Source organism: Carya illinoinensis, chromosome 12, assembly GCF_018687715.1.
Source record: "Carya illinoinensis cultivar Pawnee chromosome 12, C.illinoinensisPawnee_v1, whole genome shotgun sequence".
NCBI classification, from domain to species: Eukaryota; Viridiplantae; Streptophyta; class Magnoliopsida; order Fagales; family Juglandaceae; genus Carya; species Carya illinoinensis.
Window position 1 is genome coordinate 25,802,813 of NC_056763.1, and position 25,266 is coordinate 25,828,078.

The following is a 25,266-nucleotide window of genomic DNA, read 5'->3' on the forward strand; positions in this document are numbered from 1 at the left end:
ATGGTAGATCTTGTTACAGGACCTGAAGGAGAATCAGGAGCTGATCAACTAGACACAGTTGACTAAGCGACGGTGCGACGTCAATGTTAATATAGTAGTTAACGTAAATTACTACTTGTACAATGGAGTTGCATCTTTAGTACTTTTTGGATTATAACCATTTTGGACTAGTGTTGTGATCTATTCAATGGGTCTTTATGTATGAAGTATGTTTTAAGCATTTGGGATATTTTCAATTTGGTGCATAGTATTGCTAAAGAAAAAAATTATCCGCTGCGAATATTGCATAATGTTATATGCATGTTAGGAACATTGCATCTTATATGTCATGAACGGGGGCAGGTAACCTTGTGTTGCATGTCTCGACGCTTCAAATGTCCGTCCGATCCCAAACGAAATTTGGGGGCGTCACATGGGGTCCTAGAAAAGCCCATTTTTTACTCAGTCGGTAGCTCTTCGAGGGCACGTGGCGGCCACGCTCTGGAGCGTCCGAGACTTCATCCCGCGCGTACGGGTTACCCGCCACTTCGTTTGGCACCGCGTTCGGTGGACTTGAAGATTGGGGGCTGGCGAAACTCCTGACGGGGCCCATGTTGGCAAACGGCGGTTAGAAGACAACCCAGTCAGCACTCCTCCTTATTTGTCTAAAAACACAACTACAAACGAAAACTAAACAAAAACAAACAGAAAAAAAATAGAATGTAGAGCAAAGAAAAGAGAAGGGGAGGGGGAGGGAAGCGAATAGTTCAGCTCCGACCCCGGTCGAAGAACAAAGGGTTTGGATGTAGGGTTTCTTAGAGAGAAGGAAGAGAGTCTAGAGAGAAGCAGTTTTAGTTATAAACTAAGCTTTGTATTGCACGTTACTCATGTAGATGATACTGCGTGTCCAAATTAATTAGTTCTTAATTCGAAAATGAATATCAAAGTAATTTTGAATCTCGATGTTTTTGTTCTTATACACATACAGAAAGTGACAAATTAAATATTATTAGCCAACATTCATTCGATCTCAAGACGCACGCATCTCTCAGGTCCAGTTGGCTAGTCAATTCGGAGGAAAACATCTCATTTGGAGTTATACTCTAATCTGATAATTAAGAACAGGAAGAAGAAGCCAAACTTTTTAGTGTGCGGTCCAGCTGGATTGCACTGAGGGGAAGGGGACGAAATTCCACCTAATATGTATAAGAATGTACATCTCGTTGCATCCTCTAATTTGGATTTAAAATGAATGAGATATTAATTTTAGATAAATAATAAAAGTTAAATAAAATATTATTAATATTTTAGAATTTAAAAAGAATTAAATTAAAAATTAAAAATATTAAATTATTTTTTATATTTTATATAAAAATTTAAAAAAATTATAATACTAAGATGAAATGACAAGAAACGTTTACCAAAACCTAAAGATACAACATGCATGCATTCTCCTGTGAGGGATTCGACCGTTTGAGAGACTGAAAGGAATGGTTTTGGGCTTTTGGCTCCTTCTATGGTAACTTCGTCCGTCACGACATTACCCATTGATTGTATCTATTTCTTAACAAACTGATTTACCGATCTTCCATTGTCTTTAAGTGTAAAATACAAACAAAAAAATCACTCGGTCTTTCACTATATCTAAACGAACAATATTTAGTTGTATTTATCTGTATATTTATAAATATATAAGGTCCAATAATTCGTCAATAAGTTCTAGAAAACCTCAATCCATATAACGTTACGATGAAATTGATAAGAGGGCAAAGCGAGGGATCGATCAACCGAAAAAGGGTTCTGATGAATTGGAGTTAAAACCATTTCGCTGTCGCTCCAAATAGCTCTTGGTAGCATGAGAGCTCCAAGCAGCTCTTGATAGCATGTCGATCATTTGAAGATTCTGTAGGTTAACCCGTAATTGATTCGTTTATTATGAATGTCATGAATTAGCAGTGAATGTGTGATCATGCCGACAAAAATAAATAAAGAAATTGTGATTAATAAATAAAGTCAAATATGATGAAGGACAATCAAGCATGTATCTTCCTCTCCTCAATATCCTCTGATTAAATTCACCGATAACCCAAGTGAAAGATGTCCTGACGCGGAAATGAATCGCAGCACAGAATGCCTAGTGTAGCATCCACATGATGGTTAGGAACCTACCATTTGTTTGTCTGCAGGTCTGGCAAGAAGAATCTTCATCCAATATTCTCTCATAGCCTGAAATTTGGCTAAACATGTATTTCATGCATCAAAACTACGCTTGAATTTCTTAACCATTTACCACAATCTCCATTATCACATCATTCCAGGAGTCTATTGGCCCAGGTAAGCACCAGTGCAGACAGTCATTCTGAACTGTTGCATTTTTGTCCCCTGCAAATGGATGGAACTCTCTGTATGGACCTGGATGCCCATCAGGCCGCAACAATGATAGCAAGGTCAGGTCAAGAAGTTTGAGCTTCACACCATTTCGGGAAGCCTCCACTGCTGCCTTCTCAAACTCCTCTAGTTCTACATCGCGCAAAATCCTGTTCAAGTCCTTCAATTCAATCTCCCCTTCTTTCACTGGTGTTGTTTTGGGGCAAGTCCCCCCACTAAACCACTCCCCATTCTCGAAGTGATCTGGTGTGGAAGTCCTAAAAAATATGTGGCCCTTGTGATTGGACGTGGCAATGAAGTTAAATACATACTGGAGGGCTTTGTGATAAGCAAAAACGAACCCCAGCTGTGTCAAGTTCCTTTTAGGACAGTAATGGCAGCCCACAATGGTGTTGTTCTCATGATAGATTGCAGATTTGAGATACCATTCCCCGCTTGAAAATATTATGTAATCAAAGTTCTGGTATGAATCCGTCCACTTCTTGTCAAATTTGTCAAGATACAGCTCAACTTCAGACGTTGAAACACCATTGAAGTCTTCAAAAATAGCAGCTTCCACTAGGAAAGGGGACCAAATTACCGAGATAGTCAAGTTGTATGAGGGGAAGTGCCATCGTTTGGACCTATATTCTTCATCGTGGTAAACTTGAACAGGTTGTTCCACCTGAAGAATGTAATAGTCAACTGAATAAGTCAGACAATCCTCTGGTGATGCCTTTTGAAAATGATATAATTGCACATCATTCTGCCTAACAAGAATCATCAGCCATCATGAAGTCACTCGGCAGATCAATAAACATTATTGGCACTTATCTATAAATCAGAGAATGAATGCCAATCTATTAATAAAGATGCAAACAGTAGTTCAAGATCATCAATGATTGATAAACTGGCAAAAGTAAAGTAAAAATTAACAATTATCAAATTAAAAGTTTTTTTTGTTTTTGATAAATTCATTCAGGAAAGACTTATCAGAACAGCACCATCCAAACACCCACAATTTATTAAGCTTACGAGAAATTTTCATCAAGTCTTAATTATATAAAAAGAACAAGAAATTGTAGTGGGAATGACCTCTTGACTTATGGAAAGCAGCTACACTAAGCGGAAGTAATATCGGTCACTTACGGACCAAAGTTACCAGTAAGTGGGCCTTCATGAATGAAATCATGAGCTACTGTACAAAATTACCAATCGAAGAAAATGCAAATCCATATAGAAGCTATCTATCAACAAATAGCAATGCAAAGTAACAGAGATAAAAATGTTGTTGTGGATAAAAGTAGTGGTAAGTTCAAATCTATTTTACTTAGCTATCATAACCTCACACTACAAACATATAGAAGATGAATTAGGAATTAAATTCCATATATAATAAGCACAAGCACCCACAAAAGGAAATGGAGGAAGACAACTTTTCATATTCCTCACATTCCCCTTAATTAGAGAGAAGGGAACTTTGCTGATAACCATCCCCATATTAGTACACCTATTTTCTTTTGATAAATAATGCTAATTTAATTAAAAAGCTCACAAAGCGCATTCCAAGTACAACAAGGTGTACAAGAACTCCATCTAGCTAGAAGTAAAGAAGAGACAAGGAAATCAGGGAGAGTTAGCCCATTAAAATTTGTGGAAGCTGTCCAAAGGAGCAGAGTGCTGAAAAAGTAAGTTTTGAACTCTTCCAAGGCCTGTTTCTGATCGCAAAAACTTCTATTATTTATTTACCTCCCAATATACCATATCAGGCATGTAGGAACCATTTTGCACGGTATCTGTATTTCTAAAATCTATATCAATATTAGTGCAAAAATATCTAGTCTGCATGCATGTGGGGGTGAGAAAAGGGTGTGGATTTGCATCTAGATGTTTTCAACACCTCACGTGATGGTTCCATACCTTCATTGCTCTAAGTAGCAAAGAAACGAAAGAACAAATAGGTAGCAGGAACAAGAATTGCTAAAATACAAACTAGTAGACATTACAGAGAAGTCGTAGTGCAGAAGCCAAATTGTTAAAGTGCCTGGGGGAACGGAATTAAGCAGCAAACGCCATCTAATGATTATAATTTATAGTACAGATATTTCATGGGGATCTCATTTGTGTAAACTAAAAAATTTTAAACGAATGAAAGTAAAGAAGTTTAATATAAAAATACAAATAATAAATGATACTAGGTGTCAGGAAAAAAACAGATCCACCACACAAGCCGCATGTGTAATAAGAAAAGAAATAAATGGCAAGGACAGGACCCACTAAGCTATAAAACATAAATAACCAGTACCATTGAGAGCATGCAGAGCAACGACTGCACATGGTTGCGAGATATTGAATCACCAATTACTGCCCATGTTTTGTGCCTCATCGTCTCAAGGAATCTCTCTGGATCAAAAGGCGGTATCTCGCAATCTCTTGGATTCCATCGCCAGTATAGGTACCCTGTATCTGGCCGCCCATTATTCATACAATTCTGATGACTTTCAATTAATGAGCAGCTCTGATTAGTGTAAATTGGACCCGATGGGTTTGGTATCCAATCCCCGGTAAAAAGATCACACTTTTCTTCAACATTTTCTGCAACCAAATGCTACTTCCATTAAATACGAAATGCAGACTATAACTATAAGAGAATCAAGAAAATTTGATTGGGGAATCGACAATATAAAAATAATCAATTTTGATTGGATTACTTTGTGCAATTCGAGTGGCATTCTGCCGAGTTCAATTCCCCAAGTCCACCGTAATTAGTTTGATGATTTATACAAGTTAATTTCTGCAATTCCTTAGCTGTTAGATTCAATTTCATCATCAGCATTACATTGCAAAACACAATCAATCATTGCATTACTAGATTCCTCTAGATTTAGGCATTTCTGGATCCACAGGAATTCAATCGAATCTAGACTCAAAGAAAAGAGAGAAATCAACTTCATTATTCAAGAACAAATAATGACAGAACCCAGAAAAAATTTTAAACCTCAAAATTATTAATTGATGGTGCATAGATCTTAAACGACCTAAAAGCCACACTTCTCAAGAATGGTAACTTCCCTTTTTATTTTACCCTCTAGTGCATCGCAAAAGTATTATATGAAAAAAAAATAACCAACAAAGATTGGTCAAATTCAATTACCTTCGCGAGGAGCCTGATCTTCATTTTCTTGAACTTGCACAGGAAGGGGTGGCTCTGCAAGCTCAGTTTTCTCGGTAAGGGGGATTTCTTCTAACACAGGCGGAAGTCTTGTGGAACGAAAGAATACGAGACGAAAAGCAAGACCCATAAACAGAATGGCCACCACCAACTTCAGAAGCATATGGCCCTGCTTGTTTCGAAGCCACTGCGTACAATTCAGCTTCATTTTCTACCCCAAACTGCACTTATTTGCTATGAGCTCTCCCACGGACAGTAAAAGCGAAAGTTTTGGAATTGAGATGATGGTCGTTTCTGGTACATAAACCATCGGCTTTTCAGCTAAACTCCATTATCTAGACTAGCGTGAGAGCAGATCGAATTGACCGACATTGAAGTACGTTATTAATTGGGAACAGAAACAGAACAGTTTCAGTCGGAAAGTGTAAAAAAATAAAAACATGGGAAAAATTAGTTTTCCTGTTGTATGTATATACACATCTGATCTGGTGGCTAGAGCAACAAGTGGACGATACTTGTTGGTCCACTTGTTGCTACGAATGACACGATGGAAATGCGACAACTGTTTGTAATTTGTTGAAGGAGCACTTTTGATTAAATAAATGTTAGATAAAACGTCACATAATTTAAAAAATAAAAAATAAAATCTACTATTAAAAATTATTATTTTTATATAAATCCCCATAATTTCTCAATTTTTTTAAAAAAATTATACGATATTTACATAATTTATAATTGTAAATATTATTTCTCTTTAGTAAAAAATAAAAAACTAATGACTTTTTAGTCTTATCTTAATATTTTCAAGAAAAATTACAATTACTGATTTTTATGCTTAGTTTCAAATTTGAAATGACTCCCATATATCACATATTGAATTTGAGATTTAAATAATGCATCTAAAGTATGTAAGTCCGATAATTTTTTTTTACATTCATTTTAGATTCTATTTTAAAAGATAAAAAAAAAAGATTCTGCAAAACTTGTATATTTTAGAGTTTATACAAATAATTACTCTTGAAATTTGAACAAATTCAAAGGATTAGTGGGGTCATCTTTCTTTTTCCTCTTAAAATAAATCCAGTTCAAGATATTGTTTTAATGATACCAAATCATATCGTCCTCCATCAAAACACGGTGAAAAAGCGCATGTGATTTTAACTTTTTCTATGGTAGGGTGATGGCTACTTGATAGAGGAATTAATGTAGTAAAATAATCTTAGTGCACTCATGTTTCTGCATGCAGTGTTCCCAGAAAAATAAAGAAAACCCATGAGATTAAAAAAATAAAAAAAGAGACACCTTTTGTTCTCTAAAAATGTACCACTTATACCCTTGTTATTTATACTACAAAAATTGAACAACATATCAACATTACAAGCCTAAATAATATGGTGATGTTGGACTGCTAAGCTTATGTATCAACATTAATCGTTATGCTCCCAGGAAGAAGCTTAGAGGATCTAGTGTTGGTTCAAACATTACAGAGGAAGCCACTTGCTGAATGCTTGACATGAAAAACCCTGTAATTTCTGCTGAATGATTAACAGGGATTTAGCTATATCAGCTCAATGCACCTAACAATTTGCCCGGTGTGTTTTGCTTTACCCACAAATAGATCCATATACATGAATAAGAATATATGTAATTTGATGATTTTCTTGTTTTTTTCACAAATACACGATACGAAAGATTTTGATCTTGCATCAACCATTAGAACTGAATAACTTTGGCTGGGGAAAACTGAAGCACTCGTGAGTGGACGACTAAAACCATCAAAACCAACATAATCAAAAATCACCTGAACCTTCTGGGAACTTTCATGCCAAATCCATGTTTTGCCTTCTCAACCCTGTTAAAACAAGACCGATAGTCAATGGAAAGCAATTTCACATTTAAAAAAAGGAAAAAAAAGTGCAGTTTAGAGAAATTTGTGGGTTTGAAGGAATATTTATCCCACAAATTACGCTTGGGAATTGATAGCTTTTACGCAATTTACATGGAGTGAGAAGGGAAGCCATGGTATATTAAGTGAATTGGAAAACTGGAAATTAAATTGAAAAACGCTACTTCAAAAAAATAAAGTGATATGTGTGCTTAAGCCTTCCACATGGTGGGATATCAGATCATTTTAGCCGGTAGCATTCACTAGTTAGAAAGAAGAAATGACTTGCAAGCTAGAAAATAATCAAGTTTTTGCATACACAAAAGAAAGTAAATAACTAATGCAAAATGAAATCATCCATGTTGTTAATGAAGAAATATTACCTTTTATGATAATGGAATACAAAGATCAAGAGATTTGATTCTTTTCTTTATCCTGACAACTAGTTTTAGAATTTTATTACGATTTCAAGCATGTTCCAGGGAATTGTAGACAAGCAGCAGGACTTACGATGGAGCAAGTTTGCCCAGGCCATCTAATTCTTTGCCAGAGTCCTCATCTACAACTCTCCCAGAAATCTCAACAAGATAAAATTTATCTCCTGCAGGTGGTAGTCCTCTGCTGACAAGCAGGTCTAGATCTTTCTGATCAAGCTCTCTCCCATTCACATGGACACCTGTGTTTCCACCAGCACAATTTGTTGGCATGGGATAGTTGAATTCTTCAATAAATGGCTGTAACAACAGAAATATATATATTTTTTATTTGTAACATTAAATTCCAACACCAAACAAGTGAATTTATAAACCACAAAGCATTAAATCTTACAGGAATTATGCCAAGGCAAGTATGGCCCATCACACCCCAGAATCCAGCTTGGGGATCATACCTGATGAAAGCAGATGAAAGAACCAGAAAGAAAAAGTTAGTTATTGTTTCGGCTAAACTAAAATCAGTCAATGTATTTAGTAAACATAAAATATGACTTGAATAAGCGCACATGATCAAATGATCTAAAAGCTTTGGACAATTATCCTAGTTAAATTCTGAAGTTCAGCATGACAGGAATACTAGTTTGGTTACACAAATGAGATGAGACAAAAATTTAAAGTTGAATAAAATATTGTTAGAATATAATTTTTTAATATTATTTTTGTTTTGAGATTTGAAAAAACTGAATTGTTTATTATATTTTACGTGGAAGTTTGGAAAAGTTGTAATGATTATATAAGATGAGACGAGATCTCATCTTGGTAACCAAACCAAACCTGATAATGCTTGTTGGCACCATGATAATAGCTATAAATTACAAAATATAAGACCAGTTCAAGCCAATACTAGAGGAATAGGTTAACCGCTGTCTCTAAGATAGTCATTGCATACCATAAAGTACTAGGGATTTTGGGGCCAAGCTATCCCTGGCCTACAAGGTGAGCTGATGATCACCGAGAGAGAGAGAGAGAGAGAGAGAGAGCTAATGATATAAAGTTCTCTAGTCTAGCGTAAACAAGAGAGAATACAAGTCTATTCACAATGAATGCTTATGTCTGGACACCATCCCTGGTATCTGCCTGTGAAAGACTGGTAATATATATAGCCTACATTCGTAAATAAACTATAAACTATGTAAGAAATCTGATTTTTTTTTTTTTCAACTTTGTACCATATAGAATTACTTGGTCATCAGGTTAGAGTTCATTATTGAAAAATAACTATGCATATATGTGTAATATTAATTCCTAAATTCGAAACAGGCTAATAGCCAACAATCTTGGACTTTGTCATCTTTTATATTGCACCATTCACAGTGTTGTTTTCCGTCAAAGATATGCATGTTGTATAAGAGATAAAAACAGTAACAGATTTTGATTGGAACATAGACGTACCAATAATCTCCAGGCTGGATTGGCCCAGCTAGCTTTTCAGCCTTCTTAACCAGATGGTCTGGTATAGGATGCCCATTAACTGAAACATTAAGTTTTTCATTTTCCAGGCTTTGAGTAGGCTTTGGGAATTCTCTAAAGCTCTTCTTGATAAAACCCACAAAGAATGAAGAACTTTTGTTGGTCTTCGGTAGATCTTTCTCCTTGCTTACCTCCACAGAGTCTTGAGATAGACATGTATTAAGATAATCATTGAATGAAACATCCAGCTCGGTTGCCACTAGCATATCTTTGATAGATTTTTGATGAGAAGTGATCCTACCAAGGGCCTTGTCTTGGTCCACACGTTTAGTATTGTTTCCCTGCCCGTATTTGCTCACTGAATGTTTTGAAGACAAGTCATCTTTTATGGCCTGCTCAGTGGTGTGAGAATCATTTCCCTGCAAAATCACTGTATCTGGGCTCGCCTCAGGAGAAGAAGAAATAGACAATGTCTTGTGGTCCTGTCTGTTATTTGTCAAATCTAAGTTATGACCAGAATTATGAAAATCAACCAAGCAGGAGTGGATGTTGCCAGCATCCAAACAACCATCGGAACTTGGATGGCTTTCATTTAATACCTCTTCAGAACCATCTTCAGCCTCAGCAGATATTTGCTTGGTTTCTTCAGGAACAGATATAATTAGCTTCTTATTCGCAATTTCAAACACTATTATAGTTGAACAGCCACCACACCGCAGTTTCCGTCGATTCTTCTCTGTTGTTTTAAGTTTTCTAGGCAGTTTCAGCAACTCAAAGCAATTATAGCAAGTTATGAATGGGGCACCATCTGCTACAGGATGGCAACACAATCTATTCCCCTGGGCTGCCACCTCTAGTCTCGGACGAATATGACTAAGACCATCAGCGTCTGAATCAAGTTCACCAGTCCATACTTTATGCATCAGTGGGTCCCGAGAGGTCAACTGAGCAAGACTAGCAACTTGAGGGTTGTAACTTTGTGCCCCAAGTTCGTCATGATGGTAGAAATTTGAATTGATAGAATCCTGGTGAATCCTTCTATTGCCAAACACGGTGGCTGGAATTCGTGGAGGAACTTGCCAACTCTGTTCAAGACAGAGTGAACAAGAGCATGCAGGCTGGTAATAAAAGGTTTTGGGCTGATATGAACCAAATGCATCTTGATTGAATTCCATGTACTGGCGTCGGATGTATTCATGCGGTTCTCGTTGTGGGTATTGACTGAGTGGTTGATGGAGAGGCTTCCTTGCCATTTGAGGCTGATAAGATTCATCATATACAGGAAACTCATTCATGACATGCCTTGGAGGAGGATGGGAGTTCGTTGGTCCCATGTTATGGAGATTCATAAGAGGCACATTTCCATGTGTATGATTGAGATAAGGGGGCCTTAGAAGATGCCTATCTGGGGCCTTATATACATCCCGGCCAGCATTAGGATCAGGCAGAGTCCTATCAACAGGGACCAACGGTTTATTTTCCACAGAACGAGATCTGCAAACTTGATCTTTCAACTTATCCAGCTTCCTGAGCAGTTCAGCTCGATTACATTCTAGTTGTTCAACTTTTCTACGCCCATCAAGATCACTATCATGCTTGATCTGCTCGCCATAGCCATAAAATGAGTCTGGCTGATAGTTTGAGGGTCCCTCGTAGGGATAAGCAAAAGTTGGATATTCCCTCTGAGAAGCAACTGCCCTAGGGTTTCTGTAAAAGCCCCCAAACCCATCCCTTTCCACACCCCATCGCTCTCTATTTGTTGAAGCCCCTGGCCAGGCCAAATTTTCTCCAGTACTCAAACCAACAAACTCGGACCTATTCAAATTCGTATGATCATGATCGTCTCCACGAACCCAATAGTCTTCCGGGCGTTCGGACAATCCCACATGTCTACCATGGAACCTAGTTTCTCTCTCTGTGCCATGTTGTCCAAGCCTCGAGTCCTTAACCTCTTCCCTAACATTTCCATCATTATCAGTCAGAACCTCTTTATACTCGGCTTTTGATAAAGAATTACCAATCAAATTGACCCTTGTTTCTCCGAAGAGTCTCTCTTCCTTCATATTCACTTCAATCCCATCATTCTCCCTCTCAGTCCCAGAAGCACTGCCTAAACTACCACCCCCATTCTCTGAAAAACCCCCCAATTTCTGAGAACCTCCTCTACCCAACATATTATCAGATATCTCCAAGAACCCATCACTACCAGGGGCTTTCTTCTTCGCTGTATAACCAAAATAAAAATTCAACCTCCCAAACCATTAAAACAGTATTCTAAGTTTCTGTTCGTAATCGTAAAAAATAAAAATGAGCGCCATAAAGAAGGAACCTTTGGCAGGCATGTTTTAAGTTTCCAACTTTTTTTGATTTATTTATTTATTTATTTTGCTTTTGCTCATTTTGATTCCTCATCGACCAAACGAAGAGGGAGAAGTAAAGAACAGAATAAAACTCGGACCGAGAAAGGAGAAAGAGCGGAAAAGCAAGCGTACCTCGGAGAACAGCACCACAAGCACCACAACTGTAAACAGAATAGTCAGGGAACTCGGGTAGGACGTTTTCACACTTGGGGCAACGAACTAACCGAAACTTGGACCCCTCGGCCATAGCAAGCATCAAAATGCAGACCCAGAACCAGAGCGCCAACTCAAATCATCAAAACGCTCAAAACAAGCCCAACCCGCCCCGAAACCCACAAACTCTCTTACATCAAAAACTTACAAAGCAACAACAATTTGTACCAGAGACAAGCAGGTTGAGAGGCAGAACTATCAAAGCATCACCATCTCACATTTTATTATACGTGATATGGGTATTTATCATTAATGATAAAAGAAATATTTAATAAATAATTATTTAATAATATTAAATACGTCGTGTAATAAAATAAGTAAGATGATATTGTACTATATATAATTTTTAAGTTAAAAAACACCACCACTTGGTACTTCAACGTCATCGTAATCTCTGGAGAAATAGAAATCGAAAATAAATAAGCCTTTTACCTTGATTATATGTAAAGAAAACGAGGTTGACCGATTATAATATCATGAGAAGACTTTTGATTATGAAGGAATTAAATAAAATAAATTTATAAATTAATATATTAAATTTATTTCATAATAAAAATAATTTTATAATTTAAAATATCACATCAAATCATATCGATTTATAAATTTTTTTATGATTAAAATATTTCTCTAATATCATTTCTTAGGTGTTATTGGCATCTAATTTATTCTAAAAGACTTCTTTACGATGTTCTGACAATGTCTGCATGAATCTTACGTAGACAGTAGGCTTTATATCTCTAACACTTTGGCATTTTTAAGGAACGAGATTTTATTGTGTGAATAGACATTTAGGAAAAAATCTTATTGTCATCTTCACACTTCACACATTATATTTATTTTAATTTTTTTTTATTTTTTCTATAATAAATATGTAGTGTGTGGATGATAAATAAAATAATTTAATTAGTTTAATAAGAATAAAATAAAATAAAAAATAAAAAAATAAAAAATAATATTTTACTATATAAAATATGTGATGTGGGATGATGTGTAACATTTTTCAAAATTTAGAGGACATGTCATATAGCACGTGGATCTTTCTGTTTGAAGAACTCGAATTAAAAAGAAATAATTTGTTCAAAGTTTAAATAAATAAATCTTAAACAAATCTTTATAAAAAAATAAATATATTTTAAAAAAGTGTAAAAAATGTAACTTTTATTAATATGATTTATTTTTTTGACTCGTATAAAATTTATCTAAACTTATACCTAATATTATTTTGAATAAAAAGTCAAAAGCGTGTGCGCAAGTGAAGAAAAGTCAGCCACGCGGCACAGTTCTAAGCAAACGTGTTATTCCAAGTTTTTGGACTTTTTTTTTTTTTCTTGACCTAGCTTTAGCCAACCTGGCATTAATGTCATGATTCTTCAATGATTTCCACTTCGATGTCCCCTTGACTAAAGCGTGTTTATTTCACATATATAGGATGATATATGTTTAAAAAAAAAAGGATGATATCCTATATATATAATTCTCACAGCTGATTCTTAGTGCTTGATCTTATCGTTGAAATCTTTTAATTTTTTTAACTTAATGATTAAAAAAATATTTTTTAATAATTTTGTAATTTTTTTAAAAAATATTTAAAAGTATTAAAAAAACACATAAAAATAATTAAAAAATAACCAATTATACCTAACGGTAACCCAACGAGAGTTGGAAGCAGTGGACGTAACACTGTCTATATATATATATAAAGATACGTTTCAGTACCTTATTAATTGTATCAAGTCTAAGTTCTAACTTACTAGCAACAAGCACAAATACTAGCAATTTCATGAAAAAAAGAGAGAGAAGTATTTTAGGTTTGAGAAATGTTTTAATCAGAAATAGATTATATATAAATAAATTTATAAATTGATGTGACTTTATATAATACGTTAATATTATAAAATAGATCTAATGTATCACATGAAGTTACGTCAATTTATAAATTTATTTTTATAAAATTTATTTGTATCTATAATAAAACTTCTAAAAATAATATTTCCAAACAGACACATAAAATAATGCAAAACATACAAATCCTTTAAAAAAATAAAAAGCCATTAATAATTTCAAGTTGGTCCCTTTTGTCTTTTTAAATTTGTACAAAACTTTACTGGAGCTAAAACTGGATTAGCTCGCAATCTCGTCCGATTTCAGACACAATTGGGTTGTTCCCTCATCCACCATCTAAAGCCCACCTTTTAATTAAGACACTCGCAACTGGGCCTAGAAAAGAAATATGGGCTTTTTTCGGCCCCAACTGAATCAACTCTGGCTCCAATGAACAATCACTCATGTTAGATTCAGGGTGCTACTCCTAGAGCATTGCAAAACAAAAGTGGCCAATTTTGATTAAGCCCAGTGAATTAATTCTGGGCTAGACCCACATAAATTTGCATCTCTGTGCGGGCTTCTTTTCCACCTCCTTCTCGTAAAATGGTTTTTATTTAGAAATAAATATACATTTAATCCTTCATATTTTATAATACATCTATAATTCTTTTATAAATTATTTTAAATTAATTCACGCAATTGTGTCATTTTATTAATAAAAAATTTTAATTTTATCTAATTACCCTTTACTTTAAATATATTTTAAATTATAAAAAATAACATATCATATCCTTTAATTACAATGTGATTGTAGTTGAAGGATGCAATTGCTAGTTTTGATTAGTTAGTATAAAATATAAATAGTCTATACATTTGGAAGTGAAAATTACATAAGGTTTCGAATCAAATCCTACTTTGGCTTCTATTCCATTTTTCTAAAGAAAATATTAGTATGTCTCCTGCGTTTGCCTTTTCATTTCGACCACTCATGTATTTAATTTTTTATTTTTATTTAATAATTAAATAATTGACTTTTAATGTATTGATGTATTTTAAAAAAAATTAAATATGTTAAAAGAATATAAAAAACATAAGAAAAAAATAAAAAATAAAATTTGTCATAATGGGCACGCTCAATAGTCAAAGCTAGATGATACACTAGCACCGCTCTTTTTCTAATATTTAATAGCCAAACGGTGAAATTTCACGGCTTGAAGCAATATAGGTTACAATCGTGAGGCATGCTTATTCCAAACTACATTCTAAAGAGTTTTGCTATATATAAGTACAATCGGACACTAATTTGTATATCAATACTGATTTATTCATACTTAAAATTTAAATTAAGACTGTTTTCAATAAAATCTACTTTTTGACCAATCACATCGCATTGGTGCACAGATTAGTGTACAATTATACTTGTAATTATATTTTTCCCATTTTAAATTAAACACGACACTCAAAAGAGAAAATTTATATAAAGAAACTAAGCAAAATTTGTCTATTTTAAACTTAAATAAATTATTTCTCTTTTAAATAATATTATCGGGTCGAAATCCTATAACAATCTTACATGATCCCCTTTAAATATGATGGAAATTACTCGCACAGAAACTCCAACCATCTGTACAATTTTCCATTATTGACCCATAAAGAAGTTCACTTTCCAATTACAGAGCATCTTTTATACTACATGCCTTCTGCTAAACTTTATACCATGATTATGTCCTACCGTGAGCAGTTTGGAGACCCTTATGATGAATGGCAATCAGCCCTTCAGATTCTGCAGGCAGCCTCAGTTTTGCATGTTTCTTCTTGCACAACCCTACACCGCAACGTACTCTAAAAAGCCAGCTTCTAAGCTTTTTGGCCGTCTCCTTCATTTCCACTTCCAATATCCTTCTCTTTAAGTGACTCCCAACTTCAGAGTTGGGGACAGATCCTGCTTCATCAAGACCTTCATTCTTTACGGCATGGCCACTATCTGAGCTCGATGTAAATGGTGAAATCGCAGAGTTAGAACCGGAGAAAAGTGGCAAGGCCATCATGTGCCGCTCAAGGACATGGCCAAGTGAAGCTATTTCATATGAATCATACAAAGGACTCCCACAGTCCCAGAGGGTTGCAGCCTTTTCTTCCTCGATTTTCTTCATTTCTGCATCTTTATAAGGGATTTTGAGCTCATATATATAGATGCTCATAAGGCTTCTTCTTTTTTTCGCCCCCGGGGGGGGGGAGGGGGGAGGTGTTTGTATTCTGAAACCTATGGGGGGGGGGGGGGGGGGGGGGTATATTCTGAAACCTATATTTCTTGGTTAAAATCTTGAGATGATGTCACCTAAAACTGCTTTATTTCATGACTATTTACTATTATAATTATTTCTTAAGATCATATTATGTTACATAAATGTAAGCAGATGGAACAAGCCATTGGACATGTGTTTCGATGTAATTGGGCTGCTGAAGTTGATGCAGTTGGAGTTGTTGTTGCATTAACATGTTCCTCAAGTTTTAGCAAAAGAATCATTTTCTCCTATTAGTTTACAAGGAAGCCACCTAACCTTGGCCACAGCATGAATCTGCACTTGGAGAGTGCAAAAATTGACTTCGATGATACCTTCATGATAACGTTGATTATCACTACTAAAAGGAAATGCAGAACTCTATTGGCCGGCCGGTTTTTGTCCTTTTTGGGGTCTTGCACTGCACTGGTTTGTTTGATCTCCTGGCATCTTTTCAGTGTTCTTTCGTGGGAAAATTAGAAACTATTGCGGGTTGGGTCGGCCTTGGACATGCATGTGGACCCAAGGGACCTAAAATAGTAAAATGATGAACTCGTGGGTCGTGAGGGTTCAAGTGTCAGTCTCGCAATCTGCACTTAGGCCCCAACAAATTTAGAAGTTTTGGGCTGGGTTGGTTCGTTTTCTAGCCACTTGAGCCTCCCTAAACTTCGAACGCATGAAAGGAAAGATTAAGTTGAGTTTAAGAAAGTTGCGAATCATACTGCGTTCATTGAGTCTTGCCTACAACTCATCGTGTAAGCATACCATATCAATGCGGTTTGAAGCTCAGATTTCCTGCCGAAAATTCTGAAGATGCTAGCTCTTGCGTTGAATGATCGGTGACCCCAAGGCCACCTCCAAGCAAAAGTATCTACTGTTTTAACACAGCCTTTATGAGCTGTTGTAAGATTGAATCAAAGCCGACGTTTCATCATTTCAAGATATAGCTAGATAATGGTAGATACATTTTGGATTAATTATCAGGGTAGGCTAAGTTGGCATCACCGTAAATGATTATCCACCAAATTGCCTGCCTCCCCGGAAAATAGAAAAGGAAGAAGAAAAAAAGAACCAATAAAAACAATTACGGAGCAAAAGCATAAGGACACACTTATATGCGAAATGATCGGGCACTTTAGCTTGCCCCCTGCCCTCTAACAGTCACCTTTGAGAGCATTTCCTTGAGATAATCCTGTCTACTGCGGTGATAATCAATCCACACGCACAGCTGCCTTATGGCCTCCCTTTTCTCCTCCCCAATTCCCAACATACCATCGTCCTTTTCTTTTATTGTGTTTTCCAACTCTGCTACCGTCTTCTGGAGTTGGTTTACTGCTTTACTCAGATTCTCTTTCTCTGCTTCTTCCTTGCTTGCCTTCACCTCTAGCTTCCCAACCCTCTCTCTCATTGTCGCTTCCTTGTCTTTAATATCTTGCAGCTGCTCCACTAGATTATGTACCTCCTTCTTTAGCTGCTCTTTCTCCATATTTGTCTCTGCAACCCAGTTCTTTGCAATGTGAAGCTCATTTGAAATTTCCAACATACAATTCTCATAATTTTTGTAGTCCTCTTCAAACTTCTGGATCACTGTTTCCAGCCCTGTCGTGGTACTGTTCACAATCTCCGAGATTTCTGTAATCATTCTTTGATGGGCTTCATTGTTGCTAGCAATGATTCCTGATAATGTCTCAATTCTTTCTTCAAGTGCTCTCTGTTCTTGCTGGAATCTCAGTTCTGTAATTCTGAAAGCTTCTTCTCTCTCAATTAGTAATTGTTCAGTGACACGGAGCTTCTGGTTTGAGAGGCGGTGCATAACTTCAATTGTGCGGACATTCTCAACCAAAGAACTATGTTCGTCTCCTTTTAACTCTAGATCTCTTCTCAGGTCTTCGGCCAGTTGTTCCAGATCAGCTATCACCTCATCTTTGGATTCAATTTTCAAGCGGAACTCATCTGCTGTTTCTTCAATCTTCTTCTCTGCAACTTTGAGATTTAACTTGCATTCCTGAAGCTTACCTTCGAGCTGTTCATGCTCCTCTTTCAGATTTTCTATCTGGATTATGTATTCTGAATTTTCAGGTTTTCTATCTGCAATTTCATCTTCTCTCTCACTCATTTCCATTTCTGAAATTTGGGCTTGCAGTTGTATATTATGTTCTCCCAGTTGTTTCACTTCAACTGCTTTACTCTCTAACTGTGTTTCCATATCTCTTTTCTGGTTTTGCAGCAATGCCAGCTCCTGTTCCAGGCCTGTAATTTGACCCAGCAATCCCTTTAGCTGAGTTGATGATTCATACTCATGTGCCTCGCTCATATCCTTGAGAGTTGAAAGTTCTGTTTCCCTCTCACATAGTTTCTCCTCTAACTGACTTGACTCACCTGGGAGTTCTTGTATTGTGTTCTGTGTCTGCTGAATCTCATTTGAGACTTCTGAAATTTTCAAGATGAGAGATTTATTCTCTTCCTCGGAAGCTTTCAGATTGTGGCCTAAATCTGACACTTGCTGCTCTGCAGATTCCAGCTGCTGCTTTATATTGACAACTTCCCGTCTCACAGCTTCTAGCTCTTGCTCAACGTTTACCTTTTCATCTTTGAGCTGATCAACCATAGTTCTTAAGCCTTTTGTAATCTTCCCTCCCTCTTCAATCCTTCTGACGACAGCCTCCTTCTCCATGATCAAATTCTCTCTCTCCTTGCTCAGTTCTGCTTCTATCTTGCCAGCAGTCTCCAGTTTTTTATTCAGTTCACTATTCTCAGTCAAAAGTTTTGTATTTTCAAAGTCCAACCTTTCACCTTCAGTCTTCATATCGGCAACGATTTTGTCTGCCGCTTGTATCTTGCTCAAAGCTGCATGGTATTCCACATTTAAAGCTTCCTTTTCTTCACCCATAGTTGTCAACTTCCTCTTCAGATCAGCAACTTCTAGATGCGCCATTTGAAGTTCTTTCCCAACGCCATCACTAGTTTTCTGAAATTCACTTTCCAATTGTCCGTTCTGACTACCTTTGTCCTTTGGAGAGTAGTCCGAATCCGAGTCTGAGCTGGATGAAGAATCACTCTCTTTTCCTTGTTTGCCATGAATTTTTTTCCTGAGCTCTCCTGTTAAATGATCATATCTTGCATAGAGAGACTGGTAATGTTTGTGGAAATCCTTAATTAGTTGAGCAGCTGCTTCCTTTTTGGAGGTCTCTGGGATACCATCTCCTTCAGGATCTGTGTCTTTGATCAGCTTCAAGACCTTTTCCACATTGTCCTCAATTTCTGCAAAATCAGGGAACTTAATTTTCTATTTGATGATCAATTAAGGTTAGAAGAAAAATATCAGTAGATACAAATTATGATTCAAAATTTGATGTTAAGCCAGTTCCAGCCATGAATTTGATTGCGTCCAAATATCCTTTGGCCTTCACAAGCTCAAATCTATGGATCAGCATTATTTTGATATAAACAATCACCTGTTTTAGCTTCTTTCAGTTGTTGATTATTCTCTGAATCAATGTGATTCCCAAAGAAAGTCTTTATAGAATCCCTGAAGCGATGTTTTGTCATCTCTTCTTCAGAATTTCAAATTTATTTAGCAAGTAGGCGTCAAGACAAGGTATCTCCAGCTTGATTTAAGAAGCTCAAAATCTGAGAAAACAAAATAAATATTAACGCTATAAAGCAAAATGATATCAACAAGATAAGATGAAGTTCATCTTATGAGTGTGTAAAACGTTTGAATCTAGAGGAAGCCTTCTATATTTGCACTCGTTACGCATACCTATATTCCTACCAATCTGACAACAATGAATACATAATCCGCAGTCCGCAAAATACTCTTTCAACCACGAATTGTAACTAATATTTGAAATTTGAGAAATAAACCATGATGAGTATATCATGTATTCACATATGAGTTGTATAAAGTGGCTGCTATTTTATTTGATTTTAATAAAAAAGGGACGTCTGATGGCCAAAGTTAAATCTGTATGGAAGAATCTGCATTTGGGGGACGGGGGCCACTCTAATATCAATTTCAGCTGCTGAAATTAAAGGTTCATTAACATATCGGTTCATGACGTTACAGATGGAAACTACAGCCACTAATTTTTTTTCCACTGGTTCCCAACTAAATTCCTTTTCATTTAATGGCAATTAAGCTACTAAAATATGATGCTTAAACTACAAAGAAAACAGATACACCGGTCTTAAATTCACAACACCACCCACTTCCAAACCCATTCGGAACCAAACATGGCTCCCACCAATACGTTCTCTCTCCCCCTCTGTTCCTCTAAACAAATTAATATTAACATAGCAAAACCGCTTAACGGCCACCGTGTTTAAACTTTAAACAGCGCAGGTCATTAATAGGGGAGACGTTACTAATCTGGCGCCACCTCAGCACATTGCAGGGGAATCCCCCGGAAAGCCAAAAAAAGAAAAGGTAAGTTGTGCTTTTTGTTAGCTTTCTGCCCGCTTCACAAGAAAACACAAACAAGGAAAAAGATGGTTTCTGTATAACGGAGAACAGTAGCAATTTCTAATTTTAGCCACGCGGTATTAAACGGTATAACCATGGGGACGATTCAGCCTTTACAACCACAGAATAGTCAAGAATTACTCACCCAACAACAGGTTTTTCCTTAGCGAGCCTTCGGTTTCCGCGAACACAACATTTTCAATTTTTCACCCTAAGCTGCAAATATCCAAAAAAAAAAAAAAAACAAATTAAAAACGAATCAGATGCAAAAATATGAAAGCTTTAGCCGAAACCACAAACAATAAATTAGCTCACAGAAGTGTTGCTTTTTGACTTAGGAATTCGTATTGAATTCAGATTTGAAAACATACGTCAAATAAAAACCAGAAGAATCGGAAAGTGGAAAACGATTCGGGACTCTGAACAGAACTTGGAAAAATCATGAAACAAACATTCGAGAAAGCGGAAGGCAAGCAAGTTCAAGCATGGAAAATCAGAACTAACCGTACAAGAACCTGATCCAGGCAAATTCAAAAAACCAGACAAAGCAAACCGGAAACCAGAGCCTTTGGTCCAAAGTCTTAAGTTATTGTCGTTCTTCACCGAGAGTTCACTCGTAGATCGAGACTTTAGTTGAAAAAATTTGAATAACATGGGGGGGGGGGGGGGAGAGAGAGAGAGAGAGGGAGGGGACCAGAGATTACCTGAAAGTCAGAGAGAAAACACTCAAAACGGACAATGAAACTTGGAGTAAACCGAGGAAGAAGGATGAGGCTGTCCGATGAGAGAGAGACAGAGAGCAGTGGAAATGTATTGGAGCGCACAAAGAGACTGGTAAATTTCAGAAGCTGCATATCTTTGGAGCTTCCTTCCAATATAGACACCCTTTCGTTTTCAATCTATTACCTTTGTGCCATCCAACTGATCCGAGTACTGTAGTCTGTCGCAACCTTTCCTAATAGGAAAATGTAGTATTACCGCTTTTTATATATTTTATTTTTATACTTTATTTTTTTAATATTTAAGTAAATACTTATTATTGAATTTCTATTTTTTATTTTTTTTAATGGTCAAAGATATTTAAAAAATTCTTAAAAGAAAAAGAAAATATCATTTGTATTGGTGTGCATATTTGAAATATATATTTAGTCTACACTCTAGCATTGTCTTTTTAAATATAACCTTAAAAATTGTTATATAAGGAATTATTTAATTATACAGATTAGATAAGATAAAATAAAATTAAAATTAAAAATTTAAATATTTATTATATTTTATTTGATAGTTTAAAAAAATTATAATGATTATAAAAAATAAGATAAAATGAAATAGTTTGTGAAAATAAAACCTGCATAAATATATTTGTATATTAATTAATGTGGCAAGTCTTTTTAGAAAAGTCATTGGAATATTAAAAAATAAATGAAAACTCACAATAAAAATATATTTATATATTAATTAATGTGGCAAGTCTTTATATTAGCTGTATAACAGAAAATAAGCTTATAAATAGATTTTTTTACGTAATTTATTATTGGTTTTTTAAATATTTTTGGTAATTAAAAGTTTTTTTTGTATTATTTGATTGGCTCACTTGTCTGGGTCCAATTGAAACAGGAACTATTGACACTTACATATCCTTTATGCCTTTCTATTAAACACCTATGTGTTTGTCTTTACAATTTAATGGTCCGGGTCCTACTATTTATTATTCAACAAATCGTCGTCTCGGTCAAACTATCGTATTCTTCGTTTGTTAAATCGGGGGGACAAAGATGTGAAAAAATCATGACATACGCACGGCCCATTCTATCCGGGGAAGAGAAATCTGGTTCCCGCCATTCGTGTGGCCATTCGCCGTAACAACCGGATGCAATGTACTGCAAAATTACAAATTATAATTGATTTCAAGATGGTAGAATTGAGATTTGAAGTTTAGTGAGCAGCACTTTTCTTTTCTTTTTTTTAATAAATTGGGTAAATTTGAGATTTTTATGAAAAATTATTTTTAATAATAAATTTTATTTTTTTTAAATAAAATATGTAGGACTTGCATACCTTATAATAATATATACTCTACTTAATAATGTATATATATAATCTTTTGGAATATTGAATGGTAATATTTTTCTTAAAGATAAATTCTTTGTTGAGATTATGTATACTTGAAATTAGTGAAAACTTTGTTTCCAATACTTGATACTAATAAAAAAAAAAAAGTAACGTTAAATATATGTTTAGAATTTGTAAGTGTCGTACATTTTTTTTTAATAAAATCTATTATTAAAATTTTTTATTTTCTAAATCTCATCTTCAATTATTTTTTTTAAATATCCTGAATTTAGGGCAAAGATCATTTAAAAATAATATGTATACAAAGAAAGTACAACAAATAACAACGGGAGATAACCACTGATTCTAGAAAAAGTGGATAAAAATGAGTGAGATCATGAACAGCATTGTACTTACATTCTAATTAAAGTTTAGTATAGAATTTTTTAACCTTTATTGATGCACAATCTATAAATCAACTCTAGGATGTATGGACTCGTTGCTTGTAGCCATTGGCAAAAGATTTTCATGACCATTTGGATTGTGAAACATAAAATAAAATAAAATAAATAATTCAAATTTTTCATTTCATTTTATTTCTATAATTTTTTTAAATTCACACATAAAATAAAATAAATAATTTAATTTTTTTAAATTTTAATTTAATTTTTTGAATTTTTAAATAATAATATTAATTAATAATATTTTATTCAGCTTTTAATTTTAATGTAAAACTGTCTTATATCTTTTATCTCACCGTAAAAGAATCAATTAACCGAATGCAAAAGATGGCTGGCTTCGGGGAAAATCATCACAAGTTCCTACTTGTTAAGGCTACAGTTGTTTTTGTTTTTATTTTTTTACAGGACAATGTCAGTTTGGATCGTGTTTTTAGTGAGCTTTTATTTTTTTTAAATGTATTTACATATTTTAAGAAATATCCACATAATTATTAGTAATCTTTTTTTAATCATTAAAAAATAAAAAATACATTAGACTGTGAAGACAAAATTTAGAAGCTCTTGGCAATTTTTTCCTTTTTAAATTGTCGCAGACTCGCAGATGTTCGCAATTGTTTTTTCCGTTGCCGTAGCTGGTTGCCTTCTCCGGGTCTCGAGAAGGAAATTGGCGCCTCTTTAGGAAAAAAGAATATGCCCTTTGAGGTTGGAAATATTACGCTGAAAACCATTGAGTCAGCCTGCCAATTTCTCTGCGACTCGGAGGCGGAAAAGAGGGTGAGATGTCGTATGCAACTTGAAAGTGAAGTTTTTTTAAAATGTGTATAAGGCGAGGCCACGTGAGCCATTTCCCGCGTTTATCCGCTATCTTGTCTGGTAATTTAGCTGGGAAATTAGACAGGGTAGGTTAGTACGGTTAGATGAGTTTAAAATAAAAATTAAAAATAAATAAAATATTATTCAAATATTATTTTAAAATTTAAAAAGATAAAATTATTTATTATAATTTATATAAAAATTTAAAATAATTATAATAATTAAATAAAATGAGATAAATATTATTCGGTAATTATAAGAGTTCGTTTTCGCTTTCGCTTTCGAGGTTGGGTGGACGACAGCCACATTTTTTCCACAAATTTCAAATTATGAATAAATATTATATCTTTTTAACAACATCGTACGACTGTCGAAGGACTTGCTCCTAGATATATGTGCAATTTAACGTGAAACTAGTTTGCACGTTAGGAGTAAACTAGTTACCAATAATTTATTATTATTTATTTATTTATTATTATTATTTATTAATAATCCGATATCAGCTCAATATTAAACGAAATCGAGCGAAAAAATAGACAGACAAAAAAGTGTCTCATCAAATTTATAACCATTATAATGAAATTTTTTAAACAATATTAAATACTCAATAAATATTATAAAATTTAAATGATTTGTCTATATCTCTTACTCTATACTCTATAGTTTGGACAGCTACTTTAAAAAATCTCATATTATCAAGAGGGCCTCTTAGTACGTAAACAAATGTTAGATGTCCAAATATACAGTTCGTAATAAATCCGCCATTTTGACAAGTAGTTTATACCCAGTTAGAATATATGGAGCAATATATATTTTGTTGAATAGACAAATGTATAAAATTCAGAGTTGATGTGTGTAGTGTGTATATAAGTAATTGGAGAGACCGATTGTGATTTGTTATTTTGGAGGGTAATATAAGAATTTTTAGTTTTAGATGAAAGTTTAAAGTTGAATAAAATATTATTTTTTAATATTGTTATTATTTTAAAAGTTGAAAAAATTGAATTATTTATTATATTTTATGTGAAAATTTAAAAAAATTGTAATAATAAGATTAAATGAAAATTTTAATTTCATCTTACTTGCCAAACTTATCATAAGTTGTATGAAATATCAAGTGGCAGTCCATCACGAGCAATGCAAATCCTGGCTGAAAAATGATTACGAATGTTATGCGTTCATAGACAAAGTGTTCACGAGTCTATAATTATAATTATGTTTAGTACTAAGAGATAGTCATTCTCCAATTAATAGTCAATTCCACGCAGTTCCCAATCCTTTTTTATGTACATAGTCATTGAATATGCATGGATTTGAATGCAATTTGCAAATGAGTCGCGCTATTTGCGAAGTCTCTCTCCCAACCCACCTAGAGATCAGGAAGATAAAATTGAAGTACGAGCCACGAGGAATGGATATTTACTAGGATCTTTTCTTCTTCTTCTTCTTTATTTTTTGGTTCCAATGATGAGTTCAAACTTCAAAGTCC

General features: G+C 34.8%; 3 protein-coding genes across 5 annotated transcripts; all 3 read right to left on the reverse strand.

The window, feature by feature from the left end:
• Positions 1–1,957: 1,957 nt before the first annotated feature.
• LOC122290328 (protein trichome birefringence-like 23) lies at positions 1,958–5,976 on the reverse strand. Its single transcript, XM_043097964.1, has 3 exons — positions 5,501–5,976; positions 4,652–4,941; positions 1,958–3,031 (listed from the first exon to the last, which is right to left on the reverse strand). Exons 1-3 carry the CDS (start codon positions 5,724–5,726, stop codon positions 2,258–2,260), a joined length of 1,290 nt encoding a protein of 429 aa, XP_042953898.1. The 5' UTR covers positions 5,727–5,976; the 3' UTR covers positions 1,958–2,257.
• Positions 5,977–6,821: 845 nt separating this feature from the next.
• LOC122289923 lies at positions 6,822–12,093 on the reverse strand. Of its 2 annotated transcripts, XM_043097324.1 has the most exons (5): positions 11,800–12,092; positions 9,290–11,531; positions 8,232–8,292; positions 7,914–8,137; positions 6,822–7,370 (listed from the first exon to the last, which is right to left on the reverse strand). In XM_043097324.1, the coding sequence occupies exons 1-5, from the start codon at positions 11,921–11,923 to the stop codon at positions 7,316–7,318; spliced, it is 2,706 nt and encodes a 901-aa protein (XP_042953258.1). In that variant the 5' UTR covers positions 11,924–12,092; the 3' UTR covers positions 6,822–7,315. The 2 variants fall into 2 exon arrangements, with proteins under 2 accessions (XP_042953258.1, XP_042953260.1); XM_043097326.1 differs by lacking the exon at positions 6,822–7,370 and having other exon boundaries at positions 7,922–8,079; positions 11,800–12,093.
• Positions 12,094–16,895: 4,802 nt separating this feature from the next.
• Positions 16,896–21,313, reverse strand: LOC122289892 (COP1-interactive protein 1-like). Of its 2 annotated transcripts, none has more exons than XM_043097267.1 (4): positions 21,156–21,313; positions 20,597–20,667; positions 19,442–19,616; positions 16,896–19,247 (listed from the first exon to the last, which is right to left on the reverse strand). In XM_043097267.1, the coding sequence occupies exons 3-4, from the start codon at positions 19,533–19,535 to the stop codon at positions 17,122–17,124; spliced, it is 2,220 nt and encodes a 739-aa protein (XP_042953201.1). In that variant the 5' UTR covers positions 19,536–19,616; positions 20,597–20,667; positions 21,156–21,313; the 3' UTR covers positions 16,896–17,121. The 2 variants fall into 2 exon arrangements, with proteins under 2 accessions (XP_042953201.1, XP_042953203.1); XM_043097269.1 differs by lacking the exon at positions 21,156–21,313 and adding an exon at positions 20,956–21,114.
• Between the last annotated feature and the right edge of the window lie 3,953 nt (positions 21,314–25,266).